Here is a 26,864-nt window from a genome sequence, read left to right as displayed (position 1 = left end):
TGGAGTGAGCTGTGTGTACTTCCAAAAGTTTATCTCCTCTTATGAAAAACAGCAGCAGAATTTGACCTAAAATCTTGACAAGAGTCACACCTTCCACCATTTCACTTAGTGTCAGGCTCATCAAAATAATATACGACTACTGTGACAAGCAGCAGTTCCCCTATCTCCAATTTTCCAAAAGGCTTTTGTCATGCTGACCATGATTCTGTGAGCTGCGGCGTTCTCCTAGTTCTCAGGGGATTGCTTATGTTCAATTTATCAGGTACTAAGACGCTCAAACTGAGATGCACTTGTATCACTTTTACAACCTCAAGACTAGTCCATTGTATTTCTTGGTCTTAACACCAGAAATAAAACATAGACAAACATACGAGGGCAAGGCAGAAAAGTTTCCGCAATTAATTTTTTATTAAATAATACAATGACGAGTACGTACAACAGCATCATTTTTTAATATAGTCCTCGTCCTTTTCAACGCACTTAGTCCAGAAGCTTCTGTATGCGTTCAGAAAAAAGAATGCTACTGAGACAAGTCACGCATGCACCTTTTCTCTCAGTTCTTGGTCACTGGCAAAATGGCAGCCTCTCAAAGCATCTTTCGGTGGACGAGACAGGCGATAGTCAGATCAAGACTGTATGGAGTGTGAACATGGTCTTCCGTCACCGTGTAGTCAGGAAGACATTTATCAACTTTTCAGAGGCCCTTGCTGATGCATCATTGGGGCCCTGATGATGGAGGCAGCAAGGCCCTCTGAAACGTTGGTGAACTTCTACCAGACTGGATGGCACTACAACAAAGAAGGCAGTCTCACCACTGTGAAAACTGCAAATCCTACCTATACACAGGACGCTTCAACACCTCAAGGTTCAGTTAGTGGAGGCTTTCAATGGTTCGGTTGATAGTGTGAGGACGGGAATTATTGTGGTAAATTGCATTTGCTCTTCTGTGAGTTGTTTTGGAACCCACCTTGCAGAACGATTATGAAATCCAAGTCGATATTGGATGATATCCTGAGCAGAACCACGACTGATAGTTAACCCGTAGATTATCCAGAATCATGCCACGGACTCCTTAAACGTTTTCCTCCGCAGTGGATAAGGACGAGCGTCCTGATAGAACTTAGTCGGTCGCATTTTGTGCGACCGGTTGTGAATATGGTTATCCTTTCGTACACACTTCGCCGCGATAAAGCACTGTTTCCATATTGTGATGGATTTCTGCACCTGGTAGACCTTCAGCCCACAGAAATCGTGTCACTGCACGCGGCTCTTCTTTGATGCTTACAGAAATCAGAACGACCATGTTAGGTTATGTATGACACTACTAGCCGGTAAAGGTCGAAAGTATTTCACAATATCGTACGGTGTTGGCGCTTATTCTTTCGAGTAAAATAAGCAGCGCAGCCAACACAACAAACTGTAAAATAAATCATTACGGAAAGTTTATGACTCATATTCGTACGTAAATTATGTTACAGGCATCATCCACTGCCTAACACATGTTTCATCAACCAATTACCTGAAACGAAACTCCATAAAGTTACGTATATCAGACATACCTCACACAACGGGAAGAAAAAATTAGGTTGGCTACACTGATTACAGATTTACGTTTTATTTTCGTCATTCATATTAATGGCATTAAAATAGTTTATTATACTGTGGTTGTTTAAATGAGAGCCATACATAAGATCTCATTCTGTGAGAACCAAACGTGGCTGCAGGTCGCGAGATAATAATGTAGGCTTCAAAACAACCTTGGGCCCTTACATGGAAAATATAACTTTTAAAACTTCAGGGGAGAACCCTGAAAGAGAAGTTCCTTTATCAGCTTATATAACTCTGAAGGTGTGGCAGCACAATTTGTAATGAAGATAAGACCTAAATCTAACAGACTACCTACTTATTTTATGAAATGAGTGGCTTCTTTAAAATTTGCTCATAAGAAAAATTGCATTAAACAAGTATGGGTTTCTTGTTTGTTTAAGTAAGATTAGCGAATTAATGAGTTGACAAGGAAGTGTAGGGAAACAGTTCTGCCCTAATTTAAAATATTACTCAACATTTGCCTGGAGAGACTTAAAAAAGCCACCATTTGGATGACTCGTCTTTGAATAAGATATTCCGAATATGAAGCAGTAGTACCAATCACTCAACCGTGATGTGTGGTGCATAAATTTCTCATTATTTCAAAGTCAGTAAATGATACCCAGAGATAATACATAAATTTATAAATAATAGCAAGGTTAATACACCAAATATCCAGACCTCAACAAAAGAGAAACTTCCCAGGTTATTTTTTTGTGGAATTGTGAACGTCGTTAACAACAAGCAACACCTTCTTCACCTGTACTTGTCTATATAAAAACTATGCTAACAGCATGACATTTTGTAAGGTGACTGAAATTAATCTATATATGTGCACGGATGGGCGAGACAACAGACTTATACAATCCACTTCAGAGGCGTGGGCATGCAGGAATACATGATAAAATGGATCATAAAGAAACAGAGTTGAATGATGTGGACTGGGGCCAGTACGCACCCTTATTCACAAAATCCCAATGGCAATATTTAATTATTAACGGCTACAAAGAAAGTGATAATCGAACACTATTTGATCTTGACAAACTCAAATTGTGAGATAAACTCACCTCTCTCCTGGAGCTGGAGTTGTGGCTGCAGTAGCCTCTACTGAAACCAGCATCCATGGACCGAGTCTTGAGGCTCGAAATGGTCTCGTGATGATGCGGAGGCTCTGGCGGGCATGGCCGGTTGAGGAAACGCATGCCGCAAGGGTCGCTACCTGGGGGCTCGAGACTACGGTAAAAAGGTTCTGGCAAAGTATCAGCTTTCCCTTTTGTTGTCTGAGTAGGACTACGATGAAGGATCTCCGAGTATTCATCATCGTCCTCCTCAACAGGAGATGGTGGTAGGGGTGGAAATTCATGCTGCATCACATCCACCGTGAAGTCTTCCCCAGACTCAGAACCTCTGTTCGAGATTCCATTGAGCTCATCCTTCTGCACAACAGGCACTGGGTGGACATCAATTTTAATCTCTGAAGCTGTCGTCCACTGGGCGTCAGACTCTACTGTGGCAGCCTGATTCTGTTTTTGTTTGCCGCAGGATTTGTTTTCGCTTTGCGAATCATGTTCAGGAACATCATTCAAAGAACAGTTAGACATTCTCTTCTTATGATGCTGCACACCTTTCTTTGACTCGGTACAGTACGTCAATTCCTCGTTTACGTGAGACACTGTTTCAGAATCTGACAGAATCTTCTTTAGCTGGCATTCGTGAGACGAAAACCTGTCTCCCGCAGGGAGGGACTCTGAACTCGTACTAAGCTGCTGTTTCTCCAACTGTTCAATTAATCTTCTCTCTTCCTCATTTACATCTGATTCCGTGAACTCTTTGTCATCAGGACTGAAGCAATATACTGGATCTTCCTCCTCTTCCATTGTCACAGCCAGTTCATATGGCCTTGAAAGGCGACGGACATCAGTCTTTGAGCACTGGCGACTGTCTTCCTCACCATGATGGCACAGACCATTAAAGAATTCATGATGATGAGGGTCCTCACTGGACAGACTCGGCAAGGAAACAACTCGTACGAGGGCCGGAGGCGATGGCGGGGAGAAATCTGGAGGAGCTTCATCCAAACCCTCCAAGAGCCCTTCTCTGAGGAGGGACTTGATGTTGTCAAATGTTGAACTGCAACGCTTGAGATCACCAAATCTTGGTTGCTGATCAATCTCGACTATTTCTGGGGGTTGTATCACACCCCCCACGCACTTCCTATCCTTCTTTCGACCCTTCCGAATGACATAGGTGCCATTAGGAGTCATGTTTCTGCCATACAGCCCTGGCGTAAGATAACCGCATTCGTCGTGATCATTTGTGGCCGAGGAATCATAATAGGAGTCACTGAAAGGAGACACAGCCTCATCTTCAGTACTTGCTGGGGGCTCTGGCCACTCTTCATGGTTTCTTAGTTGGTGTATTGATCCTGTACCTGGAACATTTAAACACATCACTAGGTCTCTGAAGTGCAGCATGGTGGAGACGACGCTCGTATAAATATACAATCTGAGATAAGAACCCTAAAACATGTATATTGTATTTTAGCTTATATTTACCAAAAATTTAGTTGTCTTTAATGTGTCACTGGACTTCAATGTGACAAAATGTATTTGTGCTGTGGGATGATTATGGCGGAAACATTAATATTCTGCATCAGTTTCTGAGGCATTTGGTTACGGTCCCAACCGTGAACTGTTAAAAGCGACTCAGTTTTTCATGACTTTTATTTACTCCAAAAATGATTTGATATCATTGAAAATGAGTTCATCCCAATGAGTCCTCCGAGGCAACAATAGGTTCCAGGGCAATTCTGATGATGACTCCGGGTTCTGCAACACGTACTTGAGTGGTCACCAGATCTCCGTCTCCTCCTGCCCACGACTTTGGTGCTGCCCGGGGTGAGGAGGGGATCGGCGTCATCGATACTGAGGGGCACTTCCCAGGCGATGCTATTCCTCTTGGAGGTCTGTGGAGGTGGCAGGAGTTCTTCCAAGGAGTCGTCCGAGAAGTTCGCTCGATCGTCGTCTATTGCGAGTTCGTCGAGGGGACGCAGTGAGTCTTCGCCGCCGTCTCCCGAGCCGCGACGTCGTACCTCGCGATGCCGCTCGATGGCGCCAGGCAGAGTTCGCGGCGGCAGAGGTCTCTGCAGCCACGGAGGCGGGAACCGCGCGTGCTCGAGCGCGCCGTCATACGGCAGGCTTCCGAAGCGAAACTGAGGGTTTGGGGGATCTTGTAGGTGGAAGGGAGGCTGGTTACTTGCTGTATCCCACCCGTACGGTCTTCGGTGGCGCGTCTTCGGCTGCAGAAAGAACAAAGCAATTACAGTTCTGGGCAAGGGGAAATCGTGCAGCTGTTGCTGATATCGGGGAATGTACTTTACATGCAAATAAGTATTTTTTATTAAACGGTGTCAGAACCAAAAACTGAGCCAATTTCCATTAAATTTGCTGACGCTATATAGCCTGAAAGGGTCGTTATATAAACTAAAATAAATAAATCGATTTAATCGTCATTACATGTGACCCTGACAATGTTATTGCCTGCAGGGGGTCCGTAAATGCTCTTGACGACGAAAGGATTCAAATCATCAGAGCACGTTTAAGGTACAGTTAGAGACCATGTCAGACAGTTTCCATTCATCGCCGCTAGATAGAACCACACGTATCATCAGCCAGATCTGATTGTCACAGAAGGCGGGACCCACCCACACTCCCGTAAGAATGTAGGATCGTTCCTGGATGAACTTCTTTCTACTCGATGGATTGGGCGTGAAGAACTTAAGCAATGGCCTCCAAGATCACCAGACCTCACTACCACGAATGCTTACTGTTCGAGGTTTGTCCGCTGCTGGTGGCGCCATTTCAACAACGCTACCGACAGCTACTGACATCTTTCGTGAGACAAATCAAATGCCAAGGGAACCCAAAATCAAAATAGAGCAAAGGAAGAACTATAATGAAATGGAAGGCAGTGGACAGTGAGTCCGAGGACGCTCACCAGGGTTGTCTGAGTGGCCGTCGTGACTCTGCTGTTTGCGATCTGCCGGTCTTGCAGGGTCATGGCGCTCAGGAAGGCCCTGCCACGTCGCACACTGCTTCTCTTGGCGGAGTTCCCGGGGGAAACTCTGGAAGGAAACGCAGAATTAAACATGGCCGCTGAACAATCCGTGGGAACAAATAATCCTTCTTATGTTACTGAACTGAAATGAGGTGAAAGCGCGAATGATTTTAATAGCGAGATTCAGAATCTTAAGTTACGGCCAATCGGGGCAGCTGAAGTTTAAGTCAGAGAAGTAAGACATTATTTTGATATCAGAGTAGATCTTAACGTTCATGATCCTATTTTGTGAAGCCTCAAAAGTGGTCACGTGACGTATAATCTTGATTATCACAACAGGTTGCAAGAACCAAATAAAATTCAGAATCTGAATTGCACAATTTAAAGTTTAAGTGAATTTTAAAAAAAAAATCATATGAGTACCTTTAAGTTTACCACAAACGTGACCTTGGAAAGTGGTCGTGCGAGAAAAATACGAGAAGTGCTTGATTACGAGTGCATGAATGCAGAAAACCACGAAAGGACTTTCTAGATGCAATGCATTTCCCGATCACTGTTCTTCACATTACACACAAAAACGACAAACGGAATCCTTAAAACCCGAGCGCGTCTCGCGGCGGTGCGTCCGACGACTGCCGTCTTCAGGGTTGTGACGCCGCGTAGTGTGGCAGAACTTCACCGACGTTTCAGAGCCCCTAGTGCGACGGAGGCCACATGGCGCCACCACCCAGAAAACAAGCTATTCTCAAATTACTGTTATGTTCTTTATTTCCACGGCGGATGGTACCAACTCGAGCCGATAAAATTCCTCTTGGAATTTCAATGCTTATATAAATATAATATAATTTGCATATAGATGAATAAGGGCAGAACATATTTTTCTTCAGAGACTGGCCTCAGCGCTGAAGAGCAGAGGCCTCTGTTATCTGATCCGGCAACCAACACGTGACACATTCCGAAACAAACAGTTGCCTGATACTTTCGAAGGAGGAAAATGGCGGCCGAGAGGATCTAGACGTCAATTCCGAGACTGGTTGTCGTAATATTTCTCTCTACAAGAAGCAGCCAGGCGCTTCAAGGTGAAAGGAGAAGTTCATATAGTACGCGGAATGATACAGCGACGTTTAAGCACGTTTCAGCCCAAAATTACGAAAAACAGCTGATTTTATTTAAATGTCTTATTTGAAGCCAATTCCGGGATAGCTCAGTACTTCCACTGCGTCTACACTGACGTACCGTGGCAGCAGAGTCGAGATGATGCGAGCTGCTTCTTCAGGAGGCGGAGGGAAGTCTGCCATTTCTGTCGGGGGTGGGTCTGGGGGCGGGTCAGGTGCCGGGGGTAGTTCCAGGGCCTGACCCTCGTCAGGGACCGGGCGGAAACTCAGGACGAACTTCGCGCGACGTCCGTTCATGCTCATGTAGCCATCGTCTTCTGAGTGATGTCCTCCCAGCGACGGACTCTCGTCCTCGGGGGTGCTGGACACATGACCCGGGGCCTCGACGGGGGCGCCTCCTTCGGCTTCACCCCCGTTGCCGTTCTCCAGGTCGTCAAACTCGGACAGCACGCTGTCCAGCAGTTCCAGCGAACGCTGGAGCTCGTCACCTCTGGAACAAAAAGTAAATTTCGTAAACCAAACCCGTCTTGACGGAACTGGCGTCGCGATCTGTAAGTTATACAATTTCGTATTAAACATCTTTGTATGCAGAATTCATCTTACGACGTGCAATGCGGAAAGGAAGTTCCCGTCAACTACGGACATACCTACTGGTAAATTACGAAGTGACGTAGACGATATGAATAAGAAATATTAAACATTTTCGTCTTTTCCAAGTAAAAGAATCATAAATGCCGAAGGACCTTACAGATGGTGCTGACGTCAGGCCACGACCGTTTCCTCCCCAGTCCCTTCCACCCAGTTGTCCAGAATTTCTCCAGTTTCATTCTAACGTGCATAACACTGAAGTTGATACAGTGTTGTTAAATACCCAAGGACCGACGCCCGTTCTCATTCTGGACGTACCCAGCTCCAGTCTCTGCTATCATGGTTATTCTCAGTTCCTCCAAGAATAAGTACCGAAACATCTTACAGTCGAATATAGGGAATTTCGGTGAGGGGTCAGGTCATACGTCACGCACGGACCAGCTCCTCCCTGATCCCTGAAGCCAGGCGCCAGTATCTTAACTGGGGTACGCGCTGTATGAACTCTCAGTTCGACAACGTCGGTCAATCAGAGTGGAGGAGCGGTGTCTGAGGACTCGGTACTGAGGAGAACGCCGGATGAAGAGACCATCGGCTGTCCTGCTTCTAGAAGTCTGAGCGCAGCCAAAGGCGAAGGACGACGAAATGACCACCAAAGACTTCGCTGACATTCGCTCAAAGGCGTTGCTTACGAACGACTGGAGAAAAGTTTCAAGTTTTGATTGCAGTCAAGTGTTTATCATCATCTTTCATGAAGATGATAATCCTGATATTCTTTTGTCATTTTCATTGTCCTATTCTTTAACGATACGACTATCATCGCTTTATCCACATTATCATCGTCATCATTATCCCTAAGAGCATCTGCAACATTATCCTTCATCTTTAACATCGCCTTAGCATTTACCATTAACGTTATCACACTAACCTTTGCGTGTATCTATATCATCATATTTATAATTAATTATATAAAATTTGAGGTTTTCACGGCAGAGTCCGAAGATGGCTGCCTTCTGGGTTGTAGCAGCGTGTAGTCTGGTGGAAGTTTACCGACGTTTCAGAGGTGGTTACTGCTTCCATCATCAGGGCAACAACCCAGAAGACAGCCATCTTTTTCGTGAGACGTGTTCTTTGTGTCCTGTACAAATGTAACCGCATGCAGGCAATTTAAAACGCCAGTGTGACCCTTTGAAGCCGAAGCTCGTCTAAGTAACATTTAATATAATTCAGTCCGTACCGCGAAGAAAACACTGCACTTCACCATTACAAAGATCGACCGAGTAGGATCTGAGGTTTTTACGGCGGTGAGTCTGAAGATAGCTGACTTCTGGGTTGTAGCAGCGTGTAGTCTGGTGGAAGTCTACCGACGTTTCAGAGGTGGTTACTGCTTCCATCATCAGGGCGACAATGGCGATGTACAGCAGACTCTTCCAATGTGACGTCTAAGTAAAGCCGCGAAAAGGCAGCGTCTTGTCACAGAATTACAGTCGACGGTTTGAGTGGGCCTGAAAGACTCGATCACGTAAACACGGTTTTGTGAATGGTTTGGGGGGGGGGGGGAGGGGGGGGGGGGTTGACAGACCAGACGGACCGAAACAGGAGAACAGACGGATAAATCAATGGGCTGCAACCCCCAAGAGAATCACGCCTCACTCCCTGTTCGCAACGAGGCTGATCCACTATTTCCCGAAGGACAGACCGCAGACCCAAATTCTGAGCTACAAAGTCGACGGACCGTCACACCAGTAGGCCTCCAACGTGCAACAACTGTGAGTGCGTTAAAAAAAATCTGTCCCCGGGTGTCCTGTCCCATTTTCGCCACCGCTGCTCCATCTGTCACCTGCGAATACGCCCCCCCCCCCCGTAATTCGGCGTCCCATCCACTGAGCTGTTTTCACTTCTGTGTGCTTTTTTCTTATGGAACGGAGGGGTAACGGAGAAGAACGAAGGTTAGGTTAGATGGAGCACCGACTGGACGGGGAGGGGAGGAAGAACTGATGGACGTCATAATTGCAACGCGACACCGCCATTTTGAGAAATAGGCATTTTATAATGACAACATACACGATTCTTCTACTTTACCGTTTACCTCATTACGGACTAGAGAAATTTTTGACAGCTTCAAAATAACGAAGACTCAGAACCCAAAAAGCACGTGGTCTGTTTGTAAGTACGACGACAGAGACAAACTGTGCGCAGTGCGAGGACCAACGACGATAACAATGCATTACACAACAGCTCCTATCACTGTCAATCTTGAAAAGTCTTGGCAGTTAATCAACGTGGCTCTACGTAGCATTAGAAAAAAGTAGGCCTATATTCCCCTCTGAAATGGATTACAGTATTCTGTTCTGAAGGAGCTGAATTAGTGTCAAAGAACAAATGAGGTCCTTGATGGTCATGTGACTTCAATGGACTGTGACCGTTATGAAATGTTTGGTAGACATGAGATCCTCTTGAAGTGAGGTCATTAAAATCCTTCGTAGGCACAAAGTCCTTCTGGTTTGAGATCACCAAAGTCCTTCGTGAATTCCATTACTATTAATAACAATTCAATTCAATTCACTTATTAGAGTGGTTGGCAACAGCCAAAAGAGGCCAATGACAGCCAAGCACTAACAATAAATATAACAATACAAAAACAAACAATGAACCAAATATATAAATGTACAATATGATAATGATAATATATCAATTCATTAATTTATTACAAAATAATTAACAGTAATTGAGTTAAATAATATGCCTAAGTATATAATAATAATAACAAGCAATATATACGACATGATCGTGTCTGTAGTCAGCTGCATTTTGACTTAATAATAACTGGGTTAAAGCTAGAAAAGAAGAATTGGTGTGAACACATCCCGAAGGCAGTGGAGACAAGTCAGGATGACTCTTTTATGGAACCAACAAGTCAAAACAGATAGAAACATTCCAAATAACAAACCAGATATTAGAATCCGATACAAAAATTGAACTTATCTCTTAACTGATAAAGCAATACCGACTGACGGAAATGTAATTAAGAAGGAAACAAAGAAGATCTTGAAATAGAAGGACCTTCTCATTGAAATACAGCGAATGTGGAAATTGAACGCAAAAGTAACTCCAACTGAAACTGTCTCCAAGTCACTCAGAAAATATTTGGCCAACATTCCTGGCGAACACGACATCAGGGAACTTCTTAAAACCGCCATTTTAAGATCTTCTTACATCATTCGAAAGATATGTAGTCATCCCTCACGATAAAACTATATAATACATGTAACACGTATTAAAAACAAAATGTATTCCGGAAATAGCTGCTGGACTACGTACCTCAGGGGCAAGGTTTGTCTCGGGTACATGGAAGTAAATACCCTATAAAGTGGTGAATAGATGGAATAATAATAATACGTATGAGTTATGTAACATGAACGATAAACATCAGAAATGCATACAGAATTTTAGTTGGAAAACCACGAATGGAACAGACCACTTACGACACCTCGACACAGATGAATCTTAGAGACTAAGTACACGAGGTTGCGGATTGGCTTCAGACCGGTGGCTGATGGTCCTCGACAACACGGGAATGAACATCGGTGTTCCACAGGAAGCACGGAAGTTCTTTACCAGCTGAGCGACTATCAGCTTATCAACCGGCCTCTGCCCCACAGAGTTAGAGAAGTGCCTGAGGAAAGCTCCGAAGCCCGGGCCAACAGAGGCTGAGACCCTCGGGAAGTCTTCTTCGTCGATGCTGTACCACTGGCAGGGGGAGAAAAGGAATTGGATTCTTGTTCGCTGTTATTGTCGCACACATCGACCATACGTCAAGCAGAAGATACAGGGATTACGAGGTGATCCATAAAGGAAGAGGCCAGCCTCGGGAAGATCCGATAAACGTAGCTGCTCTCTGAGATCGGGAAAAGAGAATCGATTCAATTTCAACCTGCAAGCAAGAAACGAAAATTCCTTGGATATCCGATTCCTTTCACAAACCAAAAGGATTTCCAGATGAAGCACAACACTTGCGCCGGGGGGCAGGATCAAATGAAATCTTTGTGTCTGTTCTCAGCAGAATGGAAAATTCTAAGCTACAACGCACCTGACGCTACCTGAAGTCACAATTATGTTAATTCCTTCCTGAATGTTCATTTCTCCTTGTTATTATAGTTCCCAGATACGTTAACACGTCCGCTTTAACCAGCCGTATTTTTATTTTATATTTTAATAACTACACTGTGCATATCTGGTAAATCTTCTCGTGATAATTTGCGTTATCAGCTGGAATTGGCGACGGAACACGGGCGAAAGGCTCCTACCCACCGGGACGTTGAACTAACTAACCAGATGGCTTACGGAACCCGAAGGTTCATCACCGAACCAACCAAAGCCCTCCACCGGACCCTGTCTCCTTCAACTCCTATCTCCCATAGAACCTGCCTGAGATTATCCTCCCATCTACGTCTAGGTCTCCCCAGAGATCTCTTCCCCTCAGGCTTCCCAACCAATACCCGGTGCACACCTCTTGTCCCATCCATGAGCGCTACATGCCCTGCCCATCTCATTCTTCTCGACTTAATCACCCTGACAATATTGGGGGAGGAGTACAGATTTTTAAGCTCATCATTATGCAGTTTTCTCCATGCCCCATCGTCTTCCCTCTTAGGCCCAAATATCCTCCTCATCACCCTATTCTCAAACACCTGCAATCTGTGTTCCACCCTCTGAGTGAGAGACCATGTTTCGAACCCATACAAAACAACAGGCAAAATTAATTTAGAACTGAATGTTTAATTACTCAAATCCTTATTTTGCTGGTGCCAACCTTGAACGCCACATTACAAAAAGTTCTCGCTCGAAGGTGCATTAAGCCGTGAAAGAGTCAGAGCTCTGTGTATCTTCGCGCGGATTAATTCTTAGCTGTTTCAGCTGAACAGCCAGGGTTGAAATCCCGCTACAAACTGGAAGCATTTCGCCGTCTCCTTCAGTCGAAGCAGCTGCTAGCGAATCCGGATAATCGATATTAATCGAAAGGGCACCTAAATTAACAACCATTCCGACAGCCATTTTAGGTTTATGTCCTGATGGCAAAAAGGCCTAGAGCCATTATCATGCAATTGCACGGGCAGGCGAGTGTGTAGGTTAGACCGGAAATGAAGTGGTCGTCGTTCCCCTGAAAGGGCAGAGGGAAATGTCGAAAGACCTTAAATCCGATGCCCGTACTTCCGAATACATGCCCGGCGAGTAATCATTTGTACATCTGGAGGACTGGGGCGAAGCTTCTGACTGGTAAAATGGACGTTTCGTGTGCAAAAAAAATGACCAAAGACTGTCACACGATTTCAAATAATGTCAGAGAGCGAAGAAGTGTCGTGTCTCTTTGGCGCGCAGTTCGCGTCCCTCCTTCACAAAACCGGTTAACCACGCAGTGCCTCTGGAGGTCAACCACATGTCTCACTTGCCAATTTCTCCTCAGAACAACACCAAGCCGACCAACAGTACAGATGTACCATGTTCAACAAATATTGCTCGGTAATTGACGTAAACTATCAGCAGGGAGAGAGATCTCATGACGTCACACCACAAAGTTTCGCCTGGCAAGACGGACATAAACGTGTTTCTTCGTACAAGTCCTTTGCCCTAAAGAACCATCGGTGAGGATCCTGTGTTTGTGTAAATTCTAACATACAATTTCTTATAACAATTCAGAGGACACGTGAGATCTTGGGGTGACACACACGCGTGCCGCGGGACACTGCCAACGCTCACCTAACCTAACCTAACCTAACCTTTTCAAAGAAAATACGACGCGTCTCCATTACAAGAATCAGTTGGTCGGAATAGGTGATTCACGTCGCTGCCATATTTCTTTGCAGAGGACAGAAAAGCTTTGAAGCATAATTCAATCGCCTGCTGTTCACTGACGCTCTAGAATAAGTTTTTCTTCACACTAAACTGGACGTTGAAACCACCAGGAAAAGAGGATTTACTCCCAACCCGAGACAAAGGAAAGTATGTTCTAAGGATTAAACTCCGGGTAAAATTTCTTCCTGTCATTCAACCTTACAGCAGACAATTCATAATTGACTTAACTACACGTTTCTGTAAAAAGAGAGACGCAGGGCAGAGTTCAGTTCACGCTGAAGAAACACCAAAAGGCAATATCCATTTCGAAATGTTTTGTTCTGGGCAATTATCTTCCTGCCTCACTCCCCGAGAGCCACAGCTGTTATCTCTTGACTTGTGGCTGTTCCCCCGGGATCCACATTCTCCTGACATCCGGATGAATGCGCAGGCCCAGTACCTAACCTCAACACCCCCCCTCCCCCTCACTGGACGCGAGAAAAAATTTTATACAGGAAGGAAATCCAAATGCCCCATTTCACCTCGCTGGTAAAATAACTCCCTGCTTTTCCTTTGTCTCAGGAGGTCGGTGAGAGTTACAATGAACGAGGCTGTAGTTAAAATGCTGGAGACCGGAGATGTATTTTAATGGTAGGCAACACTGAAAAAGGCTCTGACAGAGCCGAAACAGGTTGCAGAAGCACGGAAGACGTCTTCTCTTGTCTGCTGATCCTCGAAGGGAGACGTACAGGAAGAGAGAGCTGAGGGACAGAGCACTGGAGCCTTCCTCCACGAGAACTGGCGTCCGCTATTCGTTAATCTGCACCTACATTCCGAGCAACACGACCCCAAACCCCGGTCGTTTGTTACGTCTTCGCCAATCCCGAAACCCATAAAATGGATCATCAATTGTTCGGTTCCTCCTCGGCTTTCCACACCATTAGGGAGAGTCACTTGCAATTTACTTAACGGGATTGGTCCTTATGTAAAGGAGATATACATCACAAAGGAACTGGCACGTGGGCCTTTGTTTCTAGAAACAAACGCGAGGACACGACGGAGTCATGTAGCACGCACGGGACACACGAGAAAACTACGCAAGATTCTACTCGGAAATCACGAAAGGAATAGACAGGTTGGAGACCTACACATATTAACCTATCATGATAATATTAAAATTGATCGGGTAGGCAAGAATTGATTGGACTCATCTGGCTGAAGACGGGAATCAGTGGCGGACTGTTGTAAAAGCGATAGTGAACCTTCGGGTTTCTTGACTTAATGAGTTGATTAGTTGTTCATGAACCCCGCACCACGGAATTAGAAATGTGTCTTCTAAGCAGGAACAAAATGCACTGGTTAACAAACGCAGAGCAGATTCATGACAGCGGGTATTGTGAATAAAAGTCGATTTTCAGAACAGAGAAAGCAGCCCCAAGTTCCACGGAAGGGAGAAATGAAATTGACGAGAAACCGTCTCCAACCAGTCAGCCCTCTTGTTTGACGCCATAAAATGGGAGCTGAATACTTTAATTACTTAATTATTTGTTTTCAGGTCTGAGAAACTTCTCATTTTGATAAGCCGTCAGATACGCAGACTCTTCGAAAGTCAGAAGTAACAGCCCTTATCAGAATGAAAGATTTTCGTTCCCGGAATGACAGTAGCCAAATTCGTCTGTCTTTCCGTTCACTCTCTGACGACGGCGTCAGATTAGAATGAATGGCGTGGATCTTCGTAAAATGTTTGGGCGGAATAACGTAACTTTTTTAAGCCACGCTAGCCTTGTAATCCTGGGGGGGGGGGTCTCGGGTTCGATTCCCGGCGGTGCCCGAATTTATAACTTGTGTTGGGTCTAGGCCGTGGTCTAGGCAACACAGAGTTTTCCTCCGTGGCATCCCAACAATTACTCCATTCACACACAGAAGAAGGCAATGGCAAACCACTTCTGGATCATCTGCCAAGAACGTATATGAACAGGTCCCAAGGATGGAAGGATCCTGTTCATATGGACCTGTCGTCAGACAGAACACTAAATAATAAAAAGATGAGGTGGTCTAGCGGTTAGAACGCTGGCCTTGTAATCCTGGGGTCTCGGGTTCGATTCCCGGCGGTGCCCGAATTTATAACTTGTGTTGGGTAAGGCCGTGGTCTAGGCAACACGGAGTTTTCCTCCGTGGCATCCCAACAATTACTCCATTCACACACAGAAGAAGGCAATGGCAAACCACTTCTGGATCATCTGCCAAGAACGTATATGAACAGGTCCCAAGGATGGAAGGATCCTGTTTATATGGACCTGTCGTCAGACAGAACACTAAATAATAAAAAGATGAGGTGGTCTAGCGGTTAGAACGCTGGCCTTGTAATCCTGGGGGTCTCGGGTTCGATTCCCGGCGGTGCCCGAATTTATAACTTGTGTTGGGTAAGGCCGTGGTCTAGGCAACACGGAGTTTTCCTCCGTGGCATCCCAACAATTACTCCATTCACACACAGAAGAAGGCAATGGCAAACCACTTCTGGATCATCTGCCAAGAACGTATATGAACAGGTCCCAGTCCGAGAAAAGGATGGAAGGATCCTGTTCATATGGACCTGTCCTCAGACAGAACACTAAATAATAAAAAGATGAGGTGGTCTAGCGGTTAGAACGCTGGCCTTGTAATCCTGGGGTCTCGGGTTCGATTCCCGGCGGTGCCCGAATTTATAACTTGTGTTGGGCAAGGCCGTGGTCTAGGCAACACGGAGTTTTCCTCCGTGGCATCCCAACAATTACTCCATTCACACACAGAAGAAGGCAATGGCAAACCACTTCTGGATCATCTGCCAAGAACGTATATAAACAGGTCCCAGTCCGAGAAGAGAAAAGGATGGAAGGATCCTGTTCATATGGACCTGTCGTCAGACAGAACACTAAATAAATATAATATATAATAATAACGTAACTTTTAGGTACAGTGCTTTCATGATTTTGGAAGAAAATATATTTTTTCAATTTAATCTGTAATTGTATTAAAATTAAAATGTACATCTTGTGGAGGTTTACAAAGTTCTCGCCGTTAGACTGCATATATGTTCCCTTTTCCACGAGCAGGTTAGCTGAAGGGTGATTCATACTCACTTTAGACTTTTCTTGTTTCCACTGCTCCCCTCTGAGCGGCTTCAAGGTACGTAACGGGATGAATTTACCTTTTACTTCCTTTCAGCATTACACGTTACGAAAATATTTTTATTTTTACCAAAAATTCTTTTTCAGGCTCCACAGACTGTAAACTGTGTTACATTGCGAGCTGAGCTTAAATTATTAACTTTACTTCTATTATTCGCATTCTTTAAACGTCGACTGACATGTTAATGAGCTGTCTCGGTCTAAAAATATCGTTTAATTTATAAATAAATTAATAATAACAATTTAATTTAAAATATACTGTTAACGTCCTTTTACGATGTCGTGAATTAAGAGACGAACTGAGTTTAAGGAATATTTAACCAAACCAAGCAACACACCCTTAAAATGGCAAAACGTCCGTAATCTACTGAGCTGAATTATGGATCCATTCTAACGTTCAGAAATTGATGATGTAAGTAAGCAAGGCTAAGGACTTCAAGCCATTAGTCTTGGCGGCGCTCGCGCACGGTGAAGAGCGCGGGATCGCTCACCTGTAGAGAAACGTAATTAGAAGCCATGTTCGGAAACAAAGTGGCAAGGAAAATGTTCACAAGACAAATGAAGTACCGGGACCTTGCGATTTATAATTTTATAGTAGCTTTAGAATAGTACTTAAACTAGAAAGTTAAGTTCGGAAACGATCACAAAAACACGTACAAGCTCCAACAGACTACGATAAGGAAATTGGTCATAGAAATGGGCGCACTGATAATAAATTACTTTATAACGACGTTAATTTGGCGAAAAAGTAATAATGCAAACAGCATTCACAGCTACAATTATGATATTTTAAAAACAACTCTTTCAAGAAATAATTCATATTTTATAAGTAAATGGTAGTATATTTTACGAAAAAAAAGACCCGATTGTAAATAATGTGTTTTTCTGTAAATAAAATTGTCTGCCCACAAATTCAAACACGGAACTTTAATAAAAGAAATAATTACTTATGCGTCTCGCCGCATACAAGCACTGATGAGCAACAAGCAGCTTCACGATATCCAATCGCCGTGATCACTGCAGACGGGGTTGGAATTCTGCACGTGCTCAATCTGTTAATGTCTTCGAGACGGGAAATACATTCATCCGGGTGACTTCTCCGGTCCCACTTGGCTCTTGCTAAAAATCAGAGCCCACTACTTCAGCCAGCGAATCGATTTCTTGCGAGATTCACATAAATACAAACGCGTTCTCATTCTGTCCCCGTATAAAACTAAGCAGAAGGGACTCGTCTTAATTGGATTCTTCCTCAAATTTATTTATTTCGCTCTCCGCCTAATCCAAGGATTACAGCAGTCGCTTTAAGAGACACCAACTGGGGTCTCCCGCGAAGTTCTCTCTCGCTGCGTCCGTCGAAAAGCCCGACTTCGAACATGACCAAAGTCTACGGAGACAATTTTACCAGAGGAAATCTCCAACAACTGCAATCGGTCATGTGAATTACAGTTTACTTCAGTTATCCAAGACATTAAGCCTGTTAATGAATTAAGGTTACTGACTGCTCTGTGGGGTGGAGGACCGGGGTTAATTCCCGACAAGGAGAAATATGTAAGAATTGAGGTTCTCACAGCGGTGAGTATGAAGATTTCTGTCTTCTGGGTTGTTGCGCTGTGTAGTCTGGTCGATGTTAACCAACGTTTCAGAGGTCATACTGCCTCCGTCATCAGAGTATGAAGATTTCTGTCTTCTGGGGTGTTACGCTGTGTTGTCTGGTCGATGTTAACCAACGTTTCAGAGGTCATACTGCCTCCATCATCAGAGTATGAAGATTTCTGTCTTCTGGGGTGTTACGCTGTGTTGTCTGGTCGATGTTAACCAACGTTTCAGAGGTCATACTGCCTCCATCATCAGGACGAGATTTGAAGTTTTCACAGCGGCAAATCTGAAGATTTCTGTCTTCTGGGTTGTTGCGCTATGTAGTCTGGTCGATGTTAACCAACGTTTCGGAGGTCATACTGCCTCCATCATAAGGGCGAGATTTAAAGTTTTCATAGCGGTGAGTCTGAAGATTTCTGTCTTCTGGGTTGTTACGCTGTGTAGTCTGGTCGATGTTAACCAACGTTTCGGAGGTCATACTGCCTCCAACATCAGGGCGAGATTTAAAGTTTTCACAGCGGCAAGTCTGAAGATTTCTGTCTTCTGGGTTGTTACGCTGTGTAGTCTGGTCGATGTTAACAAACGCTTCGGAGGTCATACTGCCTCCATCATCAGGGCGATGAGTATGAAGATTCCTGTCTTCTGGGTTGTTGCGCTGTGTAGTCTGGTCGATGTTAACAAACGCTTCGGAGGTCATACTGCCTCCATCATCAGGGCGATGAGTATGAAGATTTCAGTCTTCTGGGTTATTGCGCTGTGTAGTCTGGTCGATGTTAACCAACGTTTCAGAGGTCATACTGCCTCCGTCATCAGAGTATGAAGATTTCTGTCTTCTGGGTTGTTGCGCTGTGTAGTCTGGTCGATGTTAATATTCATCGCCCTGATGACGGAGGCAGTATGACCTCTGAAACGTTGGTTAACATCGACCAGACTACACAGCGCAATAACCCAGAATACAGAAATCTTCAAGGAGAAATATATTTGCCTCGGCTATCCGATGGGAACCGGTGATTCATCGTCCAGGTGTAACGCGAATCCGACGACTAACTTCGTTCATTGCAGAGGTTAGGGACGCCTGGAGCCACAGTCTTCAAGGCGACGTGCTTAATTACGCACCTGCCACCTGACGCCAGTATTCATCACGTCAGCGTTGAGGCTCTCAGGACAACGAAGATGCGGACCTTGTTCCTGGTTCTGGAGCCGTGTATACTCGCAGACGCAACCCGGAACATCGACGCAATCTGAAGCAGACGCCGCCCTGCGACTTAAGGCCCGTGGCCTCTTTCAACCTGCAACTTACTTCTGGAGAGTTTGATCTAAAACTGTCCACGAAGCAATCTCGACATAACAACGACTTGGCCACAGCGACAGCTCGTTTTTCTGTCATTCGAACACTTCGCATCCCGCTCCGGAAATGGGCGTGCCCCCGCGAATATCCATGTTTGTATAAATTTGCTAATAGCCGATCCCCTATCCAAGGAGTGTCACCAAATGTCTAAACGTTGATTCTGAATGTGTGCGCAAATTAAACTCTCAGGGAACAGGGAAGTTTAGCAATGGACGCCTGGAGTTGGTACTGAATTTTTAACGACCATGCAACAAGTGTGTTCTTTTATTGGAGAGGGAGTAACCGTACGCCAAGGTTTCAGGATGTCAGCTGCCTGCCTTCTCGTCACCAAGACACAACGAGGCCAGTATCTACGCATGAACACAACGTCGGGTCATTAATTTTCAGTCTCACAAGGCATTCCACAGGCCACGAAACTTAAAACGCCACTCGGCCTTACAAAGAAACCGGTCACTGCCGCTGGGATCCACGACGGCACACGACGCCCTAGGCACCGACGCTGTTCACGCCTCAAGGGTTCTAACAGGCCACGGCCACGTGGGGCCATCGCAGTAGCATTAGAGACGGCGCTGTACTCAAGACGACGACGTTATCAAAACATCTAACATCATGAGACAAAGTCACCTTATGAATTGAAATAATCATATTACGAACACCCCTCCATCTTGCGTTCTCACACGAAGACATCTTCCAAAACATTGTTTCGGCAATATCACAATAAGAATCTGACGAATAATAAGACGTCTTAAAAATGTCATTCATTAGAAATATTATAAAGTTCTCGCTGGCACCCACGGTTGGCGATCAGCCTGTTGTGTGACGTCGTGCTTGGTGGTGCGTCTGGACCCCCACGCAACGCGCTGGGTGAGGACACTTCCATTTCGTGACGTCACTGGTCCAGGGACGTCTTGAACGAAGTGTCCGGCAGACATAACAAATCAAATCAGGAAGACTGAGGAAACACTAGGAGTGGGTTTACAATAAAGATAAAATTTGTTTTCCTGCTTTGTAATTAAAAAAAAATTAATACTTGAAATTAAAGTGAAACTTCAATCCTGGGTGACAATAATATCGGTTGGATCGTCGAATTAACAAGATCCCAGATCGTGCGAACTGACCGGGGGGGGGGGGGGGGAACACGATTGTCTACAGGGCAGATATTTATATAGCCGACAGACCTACAATGAAGACAAAGCAAGTTGAAACAAAGAGGTCACGCGATCCGCTCTGTACCGCGTGACCTCTCACTACCCCCTCGCCGCTTTGCTCAGAATCCGGAGCGCTGGTTATCACGATCTGCCCATCTTCTGGGAGCAGGCGACCTGGTGAACGAACGGGCGAATTAGCATCCGTGTCTGTGTTCGTCCCTAGGCGACGGAGTCTGGTCGCTTATCGCAACTTCCAACAGGCGCTGGAGGCCATTTTGTTATCTGACGTCTGTGCAGAACACGGAAAGACCAACGTCACACACGTTTATGAGATATCGGGCTGAAACTTACGCGACAGTCGTTACAGGTAGACACCTGTCTGATCCATTTACCATTCGGAATGATTCAACTCTGCTTAAAAATACGTAATTACAGGAGTCTGAAAAAAAACTCATCATGGACTGCAATTTAAAATGGGCAGGGCCTGAACGTGGTTTGTGCTGACGACAATAATTCAATCTGCGATAACATTAATACGAGAAACAAGGACATGAGGACTCCGTTAGACGTTTCAATGAGCAGCCATTTTCTTATCCTACGCGTTGATAGAAATATAATAAAGTCGCAGGTACCTTAAACTTGGCAACAATGTCATTTATATTCCACCCCCCCCCCCCCACTTGCTACACAACCCCTATGACTGCATTTCTCTTGTTAGAAATGGCGGAGGGATGAATAAATCGGTTTTTGAAACTTCGACTAATAAGCTGTAGGGTCGCTGTATGTTAGGGGTGTTATGGGCCCTCCTTGTCTGGCACGTGGATCAACATTTAATTCGCCTCACCCCTAGCATTCTCAAACAACCCCAAGAGTCGTAATCCCCCCCACAAGCAGAACAGAAGTTCTTTGTGAGCCGGTCGCAGGGAAGGTTACAGCGAGAGCCGCTCGCCGCGGAGGATGCACCACCTATCGCCATTCGGAAGCCATTAATCAAGCTGCTGACAGCGAGACCGGGGTCTTCCAGCGTTGAAGTGGACTTGGATACAAAGGCTTCGCCGCTCCTCCAGTCTCTTTGTTCGCTGGTTCCAGTGTTTCAATGCAAATGGAAAGAACGTAACTTTGGCAGGCTCTGCTGATGTACGCGAGTCATTTCGAAGAAACGAAAATCAAACAATAGTCGAAAGTAAGCGTCTTCAGGGGCCGGCTGAAGTAACTCGGAAAGAATCTTCACAGAATCTTAGGTTCTGTTGCGAATTCTTTGGGACAACATCTGTGGAAATCAACGGGACTTGTTTCTCACTGCATTACGATGACATCCATTACACGTAGCCAATATGTGAATCGGTGTCATATCAAAACTCCCGAAAAAAAGTAACTCCCATAAACAATTGTAAAAACAGAACGTCAAATCATCAGATATCTTTACTCAACATACAAAGTTTAAAACCACTTCTAGTATCCCCGAATTAATTATCATCTTCTCGGGCTATCAGCCGTCTCCGATGTTTCGGGGACCATCTCTGTGCCTATCATCAGGGACAGTGGGCGTGATGACGTCATTGTGTATAAGCGCTCGAGGACGGCTGGGCGGATTTCCCTGTAATTCGGTATGGGCGTTCTGACATCACAGGTAACATCAAAAACGTACAATTAAGAACACCAAAGTGACGGACGCTGAAACTTGTGGGGTGGGAGGATTTATAAACGTGTTTACTCCCGATGACGTCATCACGTATGATCCTCTGAGATCATAAATAAATACGTAGCATATTCAAGGTGACCATTCACTTGTTTTCGCTAAAAATTCTCAGCAAAATTAATTGCTCTTAACTGTGAAAGATATAATTAACCTGGTTTGAAGTCACTAGAACAAGTTCTTTCCCGGGCACTGGTTCGAGCCGAAACAGATGAAGTGACTGGCTTATTTCAGCCAGTTAAGGTTGAAATACAACACAATGGAACGGCCGGAGGGCTCATGTCGGAGTCGTTCAAAGTGGATTTCGATAAATCGATATGTGTGTCAAGGCCGTTAGCTGCATACGTGTCGTTTTCACACTGACGTGAACACATAAGCGTCGAATTATGTCAATACTCGAATTACTGTCGCGAACCCGCGATGAGGACGTCATAACGCAGCTGGAAGTCCAAACTTACGAGCGCGTCACATGCCGCGTGAACTGTCAGAATACGAGGAAAATCACGTACACCGATGTCACAAGCTACGACGTCCATCGCACCCCTTGTAAGCGTTGTGACGAGGGGTGGCCGCCCCAAACACTCTGACAACACGACGTTGTGTTCCGAACGTCTACACCATTCAACGCCTTTGTGTGGGCCGCGTAGCTGAGCGGTCTTGCAGGAAAGTACATGGTGATCAGATTACACGGTTTAGGCTTTAAGACCTGATCCGGTTAGAAAATACTTAAATTCTGCAGACTCCAGTAGCGACACCGGGCAAGTGCCGGGAAGTGGTCACCCGATTCGTCACCAAAAGCCGTGGCTTCAGACCCCGGGATCGACAGTAAGTGTCCGCTTACTGAAGTACATCGACCGACCCACGTTCTCCTACGTACGAGGTTAACAGAGCCACGAAGCAGAATGGAAACCTTCATGTATTCAAGATTTGATTTATGAGAGTCATTAGGAGGAGTTTTTTTTCAAAAAAATATGCTAACGCGCGGTCCAGGTCTTCTTCAGGCTACAAAGCGTCTCATCTGTCACAGCTCAATTCGAGATCTGACGGTAAATTTAGTTGTATTCCAAAACACGGAAACGCATGAGATATGAGAGCCCGCGCTGCAAAGCAATCAAAACACATCCAGAGGTGCAACTTGTCTCAACATAAACCCACTTTCACGACGTGTAAACGCACGTGAGTCAAGACAACAACTTACAATTACGACCACGATAATGCCATAGTAACTGGGACAGCGGAACCTAACCTAACATAACCTAACCTAACCTAACATAACCTAACATAACCTAACATAACCTAACCTAACATAACATAACCTAACCTAACAACCAAACCTAACATAACCTAACGTAACATAACCTAACCTAACATAACCTAACCAAACCTAACCTAACCTAAACTAACCTAACCTAACTTAACCTAACCTAACGCTGAAAATTGAATGACGCTAACTTAAAACGTGAACGTGAAGGACAGACAAACCTGTTCAGATCTAGGCCTAGGCTACTCTGCATCACGAAAATGGAAAGTATTTGCCTGGCTCAAGATAGGAGCCAGTGGTGGACTGTTCCCGACGCTGTAAAGGAACGTCAGATCCTAAAATTGGCGAATCCATGGTCAGATAAGCGACTAATAGCTTACCAGACAACATTCCTTGGACTTACGTAATATTCAGTTGTTTTATCCAAAGAATCTGAAGTATAAACAGGCGAAATGAAATTACATAAATCACAGTGAGGGATTTTTTTTCACATTTGGAAGATCCTAATTTGCCATTGGCACTTGACGGTTCACTACAAAATTTCGACTCACGAAAGAGGTTACGGAACTATACACATAAGAATGCGTGTTATGAAAACAAGATAACATATGCTGGATAGAATAGGCGACGATGATGCGTGTGTTTTTCTCACGAATTCTAATTACGACAGATAAGATCGAGAAGTGGAAAGGACGCTAATCAGACGCGGTGTGAACTTCTAGTGGCGCCGCGGCGCTCAAGTAACGATACTGGCCCTCGTTCCCGTCCACACACAACGGCACAACGGCTTGTGTTGTGCGTGGTCACGTGGGAATACCACCACTGCGCCAGTGCCATCTAGCAGCAAGTATACTGCAACAACCAGGAAGCATTTGTAGTGGCGGATCACAACCGGATGTAACCTCTTCAATCAAGGACACGAACTGTAAACAAATGCCGGGGTTTTCTGCAGTTTGTTACAAGTTGCGACCCTACGGACAAACATGAAAGCGTCGTTTTATTCATGGCGTGGGTTTAAATAAGTGTTGCGTGACGTTAAACACAGATGGTTAAAATGCAGACTAAAATAAATTTTACTAAAATTATTATAGATTATCAAAGTAAAAAATTACAAACACTTCGAATTTCTGTTTGGAACTTAATTCCCGTGCAAACAACAGATTTTTAACATTTCAATGGCGGTAAAATTGTGGACCACGGTCTCATTAGTTATGCCACCTGCAACACAATATGATATCATGGCCCAGGAGAGAACACAAGAAAAATTGCACTGATGTGATGGTCTTCAGTCTAACTACGAATTAGCACACTTTCAAGACACCTAATGCCAGTTTGTTGCAAACCAAACTCAATGAACAAACACGAAAGAAAATTGTACTAAAAATAACAAGAAAATCTGAATTAAGTACACAAAAATGTTCAACTGTCGCAAACGGTGACCTCAGGAAGAACGAAACTTTCAATATAATCTACAGAATACACGAAACATGCGTTGCGAGAAGAGTCAGAGATAAGGAAACCAATCCAGGGTTATAATAAATTCGAACAGCGACACATTTACTCAGACGTTTCGATATAAGCCGTGGCCAAAAGATTAAAAAAAAAAAACAAGATGGCGGACGAAACGGATCGTTACAGGAGAATAAAGGAGCAGATGCTTAAAAAAATATTTTGTGAAGATACAGATTATCCAGCTCTTAATTACACTGTTCCGTCTTAGGCAAAAAAGTATATATATATATATATATATATATATATATATATATATATTCCAGGAAACACTGCGTTCTACAAACACGCTCATTAAATATTCCCTCAGGGTGACAAACCTCAACTTTAATACAAAAATATAAAACAACAGGGTATATAACACGATTCTCCAGATACGCTCACGATGTTGATAGCTATCGAATATAAACTCACGTCACATGTGACTTAACTCATCGTTTAAAATCCGTCACAGAAAAAAAACCTGCATAAGACTCAGCTTTCAAGAACAAGCGCACTAAACTAGACCTCAATATTAAAATAAAACACCAAACGAATTATTTAAGATCAATTTTAATAATATCCTCAATCCGACGTGTTAATTTTACTACAAATTTGGGGGGGAGGGAACCTAAATCAACCAGCCGTCATTGCTCGTCGTGTTTATACTTCACTATATGCATCTTATCCCCCACCCCCCAAAAAGTATGGGTTCGAGATTTACGAACATGGACTGTCATTAGCAAAACAAGGGACTGTCTGGCCCATGTACAGTCTCCATATATTTTTAAGTATAAAGAGAGAGAGTCATTGTGTGTAACAGACGGCGTCCAAGAGGGGCGAAGCACAAAGCACCGTGGAGTAAAGAGTGAATACGAGAGGAGGTCGTATGTACCCGCAGCATCCGAGGGGACGCGTCTGAGAGCAGACAGCAGACGCGCCCTTGCAGGAATTCACGCTAATTAAATGAAACTGCTACTTCCAGAGAAATATCCCGGATATAAACGCACAACCAAGTTAGTTCAAATCCTTTGTGTACTCGAAAGAGTATAATTTATCGGTGTGCAAATGTTTGGATCCTACAACACCCCCCCCCCACCTTGCATTAAAAGAACACAATGGCCCATTTAAAAAAAAGGCGCCTCTGAACAAACTTTGCATAGCCACAGTGCATAAATCAGAAGTCGTGAGGGATGCTGTCACAGACATCCCCTGGGAAACCACCCCTCCTGCCCCGGCAGCGATTAAAAAACACCCCATTTGGTAAATCAATTATAGGGACCTCGCACTGCCTTATAAGCTAAGCCCTTGAGAGGACTTACTCAAATGAGAAACGAAGAATAGAAATATTCGTACTTTATTAAATGGTAACATTGAAATAACAGGCAGAACAATCTTAAAACTGCTAAGTAAGTTTTCGTAAAATTCTTCATCTTTCATTTTTCGTATTTACGGATTTTTCGAGGACTACAATAGTCGAGCGCCTTCTGTACCGAAACTCTGCAACCAGACAAACTGCCTACGTCATGCCAGCCCTCATGGTCGCTTGGCACCTACGAACAGACTCTGACTCCAGTGTGACACTCTGCATGCAACAGAGCCATCGCCCCCTCACGCGAAATCTACATCTGCCGTCAGACACTGATTTCCACAAAGACTGCGTTTGTTGTACAATGGAGTCCCCCTTCATACGGACATCAATGACGGGCAAGTTTCTTTGTTCGAAGTTCATTCCGTCTGGGGGCAATTTGCCTGCCTACAGCCTCTGCAATTTCACCTACGTATCACTTCGCCTACAAGATACTCCACCTGTATAACATACAGAAAAGCCGTATCCTCGCAGTTTTTGTTCCGTGTTTTCTACGCACATCACATATTGGAGAAAAGCGAATTCCATGTTTCCACATTGACCAAAACAGAATCTTTGCATTGCAACTACGAACTCAAAATGTGTAACGCAGAGTGATATAAGAGAGAAGCAAGTC

At 44.5% G+C, this 26,864-nt stretch overlaps 1 protein-coding gene across 2 annotated transcripts in view; it reads right to left on the bottom strand.

The window, feature by feature from the left end:
* The window catches only part of LOC110838525 (uncharacterized), a 139,633-nt gene that overhangs the window by 22,794 nt on the left and 89,975 nt on the right, over positions 1–26,864 (bottom strand). For both annotated transcript variants that reach the window (XM_087361094.1, XM_087361095.1), the window contains 4 exons: positions 6,880–7,248; positions 5,584–5,710; positions 4,429–4,885; positions 2,655–4,018 (listed from right to left, as the gene is read on the bottom strand). In XM_087361094.1, coding sequence (XP_087217220.1) covers positions 2,655–4,018; positions 4,429–4,885; positions 5,584–5,710; positions 6,880–7,248 — 2,317 coding nt within the window. The remainder of the gene's footprint in view (positions 1–2,654; positions 4,019–4,428; positions 4,886–5,583; positions 5,711–6,879; positions 7,249–26,864) is intronic.

The sequence above is a fragment of the Zootermopsis nevadensis genome, unplaced genomic scaffold, assembly GCF_977971745.1.
Source record: "Zootermopsis nevadensis isolate Lab colony 2312 unplaced genomic scaffold, Znev_1.0 Znev_ptg000050l, whole genome shotgun sequence".
Classification (NCBI taxonomy): domain Eukaryota; kingdom Metazoa; phylum Arthropoda; class Insecta; order Blattodea; family Termopsidae; genus Zootermopsis; species Zootermopsis nevadensis.
Note: the sequence above shows the minus strand (reverse complement) of the source record. Positions and strands in the feature narration are given on the sequence as shown.